General features: G+C 35.2%; 1 protein-coding gene and 1 long non-coding RNA gene across 2 annotated transcripts; both read left to right on the top strand.

Moving 5' to 3' along the window:
* The first annotated feature begins 296 nt into the window (after positions 1–296).
* LOC121224585 (uncharacterized) lies at positions 297–3,465 on the top strand. Its single transcript, XR_005922159.1, has 2 exons — positions 297–1,103; positions 1,816–3,465. It is a non-coding gene; the product is annotated as an uncharacterized lncRNA (long non-coding RNA).
* A 204-nt stretch (positions 3,466–3,669) lies between these two features.
* LOC107949958 (uncharacterized) lies at positions 3,670–4,458 on the top strand. The gene has a single exon (XM_016884714.1). It carries the CDS (start codon positions 3,670–3,672, stop codon positions 4,456–4,458), a length of 789 nt encoding a protein of 262 aa, XP_016740203.1.
* The last annotated feature ends 4,281 nt before the right edge of the window (positions 4,459–8,739 follow it).

Genomic DNA, 8,739 nt, shown 5'->3' with positions numbered 1-8,739 from the left:
TACGTTCTACCTCTTCTCTCGTCCTTTCCTTCCAAAGATTATTCACAAAATGTTATGGATAGTTTTTGCTCCTGTTACTTACATGGGTTGCATGGTTTTGCATGGCTGTTGTGTTCATTGTTCATTTTTGTTTTAATTATAATAACGAAACGCTGCGTTTAGCGATGGGTTGGAATCATTTAATGAAATGACACATTTTGGCTTAATTTGTTCGCACAAACTGCACCGTTTTAAGTAATCGTTGCCAAGCTGTTAAGGGCTGTTATTCTCTCATTTATTAGGTGGAGAACAAGGACATGAGACAATTATGAAATTGGAGAATTCACAGTTCTTCTTCTTCTTATTCCTTTCTAAAATTTCTCTCTTCTCTTCTTAAATTTTCTTTTGGAAATTCGAAACGCAACAAGGATATTAGAGCCCCAACACGATCTATGGATACTGGTGGAGTTACTATCAGATTGCAGAAAGAGATTAGTCAACTTCAGCAGGAACTGTCTCAGCTTCGAGTTAACATTAATGCTAAAATAGCTACACGATTTAAGGAGTTTCAGGATGGATTTAAGGGAGCCATGCAGGCTGAACTATATTCACTACTTGAGCAATTCTTAGGCCAGACTCAACATCTTGGAGTGGGAAGCTTTAGCTCGGGTCAGGGCAAAGGGAAAGGTCTTTTAGGAGAGTCACCTCTTAGATTTCCTCCTCGTAAATCATTGGCCCAGTCCCGAAAGTCAAAACTAGAACCTATAACTCTGTTTTCGCAGTTCCCGACTAATGAACCTAAGATCAATCAGCTCAAATGGGAGTGTCACCATTTCAATGGTGAGGATTTCCGTGGTTGATGGTCCAAGTTATAGCAGTTCTTTGAAGCAAAAGGCACTACAGATCATGATAAGGTCTGGACAGTTATGTTGCATCTGGAGGGTAAGGCGTTGGACTGGCATCATTTTTTCACGCAAAGGAACTGGAGGTTGCATAAACTTCTTTGGGAAGGCTATGTTCGAGGTTTGCAGGCTTGGTTTGGATCGAATGTTTATCAGGATTCTATGGAGGAGTTGGTTTCCTTGAAGCAATAAGGAACTGTGGATAAATTCCATGATCGCTTTGTAAGTCTTCTAAACTAGATCCAACTTTCTAAACGACATGCTTTAAGCATCTTTATTAGCAATTTGCATCCGGATGTTAGTCAATACCTTAAGTTGTTTAAACCCTCAAATTTGGTTGATGGTTATCTAGTAGCACAACAGGTAGAGACCATTTTGAAGGGAAATCCTTGAAGAAGTATAGTGATCAGTGAAGGATTAGGGAATCTGAAAACAATTTTCCTAGTTCTTATAGTGCAGGTACAGGTTATTCTAAACCGAGTTTTCAGGGGCCTAAGTCTCTTGGTTCATATGTTGGTCTACCAACTACCGGGAGAGGGTCTATTGCTAGTTCTAAACTTCCATCCAAGTCCCTTTTTCAGGATGAAATGGATGATTGAACGAAGAAGGGTCTCTTTTCTAGTGTTTTACTAAGTATACTCCCAGTCACAGGTGTAATAAGGCACAACTTTATTAGTTGGTAATTAATCCTTTGGATGACATTGGGGATTCGTTTCCAATGATAAATAGTGATAAGTTTATGGGCTGTCTTGACCAGTTGGTTATGGACGAGTCCAAGATGTCTCCTTCTCCAGTTCTTTCCCTGCATACACTACAAGGTACTTAAGGCCATTAGACTATGCGATTGGTAACTCGCATTAATCAACTCGATTTGTAAAGTTTGTTGTTGCAAGTTGATGACGTATTTTAAGCTCCTATTGGTCTTCCTTCGCAGTGGCCACATGATCATCATATTCCTTTACAGGATGAGTGCAAGGTTGTGAAGGTGAAACCTTATCGATATCCTGCTATCCAAAAAGCTGAAATTGAGAAATTAGTTCAAGAAATGTTGCAGGCAAGAGTGATTTAGGACAACAATATCCCTTTTGCTTCTACTATTGTTATGGTCAAGAAAAAAGATGGAAGCTGGCGAATATGTGTTTACCACAAGCAACTTAACCAGCTCACCATCAAAGATAGTTTTCCCAGTCCAGTGATTGAAGAGATTCAGCTATTTGCTAAGCAGTCCAAGTGCAGTTTTGAGACTACACAGGTGGAGTGCTTAAGTCATGTAATTGCTTCAAGTACTGTTAATATGGATAAGTCTAAGGTGGATGGGGTGCTCACGTGGCCTGCTCCTCAGTCTGTACGGGATCTGCGCGGCTTCCTTGGCCTATTTAGCTATTATCGACGTTTTATCAAAGGTTATGCCATTATGGTTACTTCTCTTACACGTCTTCTTAAGAAAGGGGTTCCTTGGTAGTGGACATATGCTGCTCATTTAGCCTTCCAACAACTTAAGTAAGCTATTTGTCAGGCACCGGTGTTGATCCTTCCTGATTTTACAAAAGAATTTTGTATAGAAATCGATGCCTGTGGACAAAGGGTGGGTGTTGTTTTGCAACAAGACGGTTGACCTGTAGCTTTCTTCAGTAAGGCCCTTGGTATCAAACACCAGGTTTTGTCCATAAATGACAAGGAAATGATGGCTGTGATTATGGTCGTTAAAAAATGGCATCTTGATATTATAGGTCACCATTTTTTGATTAAAACCGATCATCAAAGCCTCAAATTTCTCACTAACCAACAAGCCATTACTCCCTATCAGCAAAAGTGGGTCACTAAAATGCTAGGCTATGATTTTTCGATTGCCTATAGAAAGGGGTTCCATAATACTGTCGCGGATGCCTTGTCTCGCAGACCCTATATGCAGGAAGCTTTGCTGTTCCAGTGTATTGGTCAAACTCACCTTACATGGTTCGATATATGGGCTCAAATTTTAGAGTCTTATGTTAAGGACTCTCGAGTACAACAGCTTTGCCAAGATCTCGCCCGAAAATCTCACTCCCATCCTCACTATACTTAGGATGGTGCACTCCGTCGCCGGAAAGGACAACTTGTTGTGGGTAGTAATCCCACTCTTCGCAAGACATGATTTGACATTTTCCATTAGTGCAACACTGGAGGCCATTTAGGGGTGCAGGCCACTTGTCATCGCCTGTCTAATATTGTGTATTGGAAAAGTCTTTCTGTTGAGCATTGGCCTGCAATGCAACAAGTGACCAGCAACAGCTCATCAAGCAGACCAACATTTTTTGCTGAACCGAGTGCAGCAGCTAGTTTCATTCATTTTGTCTATTTTAGTCCATTTGTAACTTGTTGAAGTTGACATGTAACTTGTAACTTATTATTAAAGTTGGTAGGATTAGTTTTGATTTGAATTTTGATGTAAAGTTGATATGTCAGCTTACTTTTGTATGTAATTCAAAGATTGTATTTGTTATGCATTAGTGGGAGCAGTTACATCATTAGATAACTGTCCAATTTTATGTAACTTACATATGTTTTCAAATTATCAATGAAAAAGGATGATGTTGTTCGGTTATCATCTCATTAAAACTCTTTCCATTTGATTTTTGCTTCAGTTCTTTTTGTTTTGCTTTTGTTTTAGCTTTGTTTTGCTGCATTTGTTTTAACAAATGGTAATTAGAGCCTATCATCTTTGAGGGCCACTGTTGTTGGTTGCTTTATTGAGAAAACAAAAGCTTGAGAAGAAATAAATTGAAGCTGTTGAGTTTGTTTTAGCAAAATGAGTTTTACTCCACCTCCACAACCAGTGCTCACTGGAGAAAATTATCATATTTGGGTGGTAAAAATGAGGACATATCTCCAGGCACACGATTTGTGGAATGTAGTAGAGAATGATACTGAACCACCTCCATTGAGGGCCAATCCCACTATTGCTCAAATCAGGCAGCATAGTGAAGAGAGTACCAAGAAGCATAAAGCATTGGCTTGCTTACAAAATGGGGTGTCTGAAGTTATCTTTACCAAGATAATGGCCTGTAACTCGCCTAAGCAAGCACGGGAGAAGTTAAAGGAGGAGTTCATGGGTTCAGACAAAACAAGGCAGCAACAATTGATTAATCTCAGGAGAGATTTTGAAAATTTGAAGATGAAAGAGTCTGAGACTATAAGGCAGTACTCAGATAGGATCATGGCCACTGTCAACAGTATAAAGCTCCTTGGAGAAGACTTCAGTGAGAGCAGAGTTGTTGAGAAGGTCGTAACCACTCTACCTGAAAAGTTTGAGTCTAAAATTTCATCACTTGAGGACTCGAGAGATTTGTCAGCTATTTCATTATCTGAGCTGATAAACTTCTTGTATACACTTGAGCAAAGGAGGGCCAATAGGCAAGAAGAGCATCTTGAAGGAGCTTTCCAAGGAAAGGAAAAAGAAGGCTCAAGTTCAAGTCAGAAAAGGAAGAAACATTGGCTCGATAAAAGGGAGAAACCAAGGAGGGATGGAGGCAAGAAAAGATTTACACTATGCATTCACTGCAAAAGGAGTACATATTTGGAGATACTGTTGGTATAGACCAGACATCCAGTGCAGAAGTTGCAAACAATTTAGTCATGTTGAGAAGGTGTGTAAGAACAAAGGAAGGGACAAGGTCAGCAACAAATGCAAGCTCAGGCTGCTGAAGACCTTCAAGCTCAAGAGGAGCATGTTTTCACAGCCTCTTGTTTTGCAACCTCAAGCAAAATCAAGTGTGATTGGCTAGTAGATAGTGGCTGTACACACCATATGACAGCTAATGAAAGGTTGTTCAAGGACTTCAATAGAAGCTTTACCTAAAAAATCAGAATTGACAATGGGGACCTGATTGAAGCGAAAGGTAAAGACAATGTGGTGATCAACACTTGTTTAGAGAATAAAGTGATTTCTGATGTACTTTATGTACCTGATATAGATCAGAATCTACTTAGTGTTGGACAGCTAGTAAAAAAAGGGTACTCACTGGTTTTTAAGAATGGCTTTTGTATTGTTGAAGACACACATGGTCAGGAACTGGTCACAGTAGCAATGACTGATAGGAGTTTTATGCTTGATTTGAACCAACTTGAAAAGAAGGCTTACACTAGCCTTGTTGATAATAATAGTCTTTAGCATAGGAGACTAGGCCATGTCAATTTTAGATCACTTAATTTGCTGCACAAGCTGAATTTAGTTGATGACATATCCAAAATTAAAGCCAAAGACACTATTTGTGAGGTTTGCCAGCTTGGTAAGCAAACCAGGTTAACTTTTCCAGCCAACATGGCTTGGAGAGCTCGAAACAAACTTGAATTGGTTTATTCTGATGTCTGTGGGCCAATGAAGACTCCTTCATTGAATGACAGCTAGTATTTTGTGTTGTTCATAGATGACTTGACCAGGTTTTGTTGGGTTTATTTCTTGAAGCAAAAGTCTGAAATGTTTGAAGCCTTTAGCAAATTCAAGGCTAGCTGAGAATTAGTCAGGTTGCAAGATCAAAGCTTTGAGAACTGATAATGGCATTGAATACTTATCTGAAAGGTTTCAAAAATTATGTGAGCAAGCTGGGATTCATCATCAGCTCACAACTATCTATACTCCTCAGCAAAATGGAATATGTGAGAAGAAGAATAGAACTATGCTTGATATGGCCAAATGTCAGTTATTTTAGAGCAAGCTGCCAAACAAGTTTTGGGCTAAGGCTGTCAATACCTCAGTATACCTGCTCAATAAGCTGCCAACCCATGCTATTAAGGACAACACTCCTTTTGAAGCCTGGCATAGACTCAAGCCAACTGTTTATTTGGCTGTGTCTGCTATGCCCTCTGTAATACCCTTCAACCCTAAAATGTCGCTGGAACAGGGTTACAGGGCATTACCAGACAAATCAGACAAATTATAGATAATTCTTAATAAAAAAATAATTAAACAATTAATTATTTAACAAACATATTATAGTATAATCATAAATTCATATAAATTATATTTTTATTTGTAATTGACTTCATTCATTCAATTTAATTTTTTTTTATTAAAATTTCGACAATATTTCTTCTTATTTTTACATAAAACCCCCTGCAAGTTCAAACCAGAAACCAACTAATCCAAAACCAATGGCACAATCAAAAACAATTTAAACCTAAATACACCTAAATCATAACCAATTCATTAACATAATAATTTAATAACTAAACATTCAAATATTAATCAAAATTAACTAATAACTTCATTCATTTTTCATTCTAACTTAATACCAAATTATATAATATAATCTTTACCATTTTATCAAACTAATAACAAAATATGGTATACCATTCTTACAACCAACATTACAAGCATATCTATGTAACCTATACAACACCTAGTACATGCCACTTTCAATTAAGAAAAGAAAACATCACCAAAAATCTTTTTGCTAGAGTCGGGATCGTTCGGATGCTGGACCGGGACACTGGACTCCTATTAACCTGCGCACGGAAACAACCGCACGCTGAATATTCCATACTCAGTGGTATTACCATAATTCAAATTATAATAGCAATGAAGAATTATAATTACCAAACATGTAACTATCCAATTTCTCAAATATCAAATCATTCTTAAACTTTCATTAATTAATAATAACAATACAATTTTAGCTATTCTTCAATTTCCATCACATATCACATGTAACAATTTCAACCACTACATGAACATTAAGTTCATGCCTTTCATTTTCAATCTCAATTTCAATCCATAATTCAACTTTCTCATTTCTTTCAATATTTCAATAATATAATTAATCAATTTATTTTAAATTTTTCATTTCAGTTGTTCACCCTATTAACAAACCCGGACTTTGACGGATACACGGATTCCAACCCAAACACACCAGTACGGCACATTGTGCCTAAAACGGTACATAGTACCTGATCAGTACACGACACATAAAGTGCCTAAAACGACACACGAGGTGCCTGATACGACACACGAGGTGCCTGAAATACGACACATAAAGTGCCTGATCGGTAAAGCCGACAAATCCCGTACACTTCTAGATCCTATGGCATGCCAATTATATCCGACTCAGCCCAACTAGTTAATAGGGTATTTCAATTCTCAATTCACTTTCATTTCCAATCCAAGATCACTTTTCAATTACAATTTCACATTCAAATCAATTTACAATTCAATTATACATACACATTCACCATTCAATTCAATTCTCATTCAACTCAAATATCAATACTTATCTTATAACTCACTTATTAAATATAGAATTTATATAAAACATTTAATAAAAAAGTAATTTGAATTATAGTAATACAAACCTTGAATTTCTCGTTTTAATCCTCGATAGCTTTCTCCTTTCCTTTGTGCGCCGATGTCTTGGATTCTTTGTTAACTACGAAAATAATAATAATTTATAATCATCAATACAACACAATTCAATTTAATCCATGAGCCTAAACATACAAATTTAACATATTTTTTTTGTACATATAATTCCACTATTTACTTATATGTTCATTCAAAGCTGTCTACTTGAGTCATTGTTACTAAATCATTTATATATTGAGCTAAGAAACTCCAAATTAAGATCCGCTAATTTTTCCTAAAACTAGACTCAATGTATTTTTACCATAAAATTTTTAGAATTTTTGGTTTAGCCAATAAGTACAGTTTATTCTTTAAAGTTGTCCCTGTTCTGCTGTCAAACAGTTCCGACCATTCTTCACTAAAAATTAATTATCTCCTTGTACAAGATTCGGACGATGTTCCCGTTTGTTTATCTTGAAAATAAGTTCATTAGAGATTTTAAACATATAAATTCCAACCCATAATTATTTTTATACTATTTTTAATGATTTTTCAAAGTAAGAACAGGGGAACCCAAAATTTATTCTGAACTTATCTCACAAAACTTATAATATCTCATGATCTACAATTTCGTTGCTTACACCGTTTCTTCTATGAAAAACTAGACTCAATAAAATTTAATTCCATATTTTTTTCATTCTCTAGTTTTATTTCTATAATTTTTGGTGAATTTTCAAATTTAAAACACTACTACTGCCCAAAACTATTTTGGTGTAAAATGTTAATAACCAAATTTACAACACCAATTCACACTTTATTTCTATTCAAATTTCATTTAAACTCAAATTTAACTATTAAATTTTCAACATATTTTCCTAATTTTGAATTTTCCTCACTTTAGTCCCTAAAACACGAAACTTATAGCTTACTTTACATTTCAATCCCTTTATCTATTCTAACTTAAATTTCATTTAATTAAACCCCTATTTCATCATTTTATTCAATATAAACTTTTTTTAGAAACTTAAGAACTTCTAAACTACCAACTTAATTCCATCAAAACCTTGTTTTAATATTTTTAAAACCTCAAAAAAAAGGACTTGGTTGAGCTTACCAATTAAACTCCAAGCTTCAAAAACCGTATTTCTCCCCTTTTTTCTTTTTTTTTCTTCTTTCCTTCCCCTGTTCGATTGCTTTCTATTTTCTTTTCTTTGTTCTTTTGTTTCTTTTCTTTATTCTATTTCTTTTATTTGTTTTAGTTACTAATAATATATTATAATAATTTAATTATATAATATATAAATATCTTCTACTTAATTAATAAGAAAACATGTAATCATGTTACAAGTGTATATTCATGTATTATTACACATGTTTATTTTCTTTTTCAAACATTTGTTTTTACTTAATTTAATTCTAAATATAATATTATTTAATATAATTTATAACTTAAATAAAATAATAGTAATAATAACTAATTAATTAATCAATATACAATTATCTAAGAAAAGCGTTAGATCTTTAACAGCTTATGCCACCTTA

This window comes from Gossypium hirsutum, chromosome A03 (genome assembly GCF_007990345.1).
Source record: "Gossypium hirsutum isolate 1008001.06 chromosome A03, Gossypium_hirsutum_v2.1, whole genome shotgun sequence".
NCBI lineage: Eukaryota > Viridiplantae > Streptophyta > Magnoliopsida > Malvales > Malvaceae > Gossypium > Gossypium hirsutum.
Note: the sequence above shows the minus strand (reverse complement) of the source record. Positions and strands in the feature narration are given on the sequence as shown.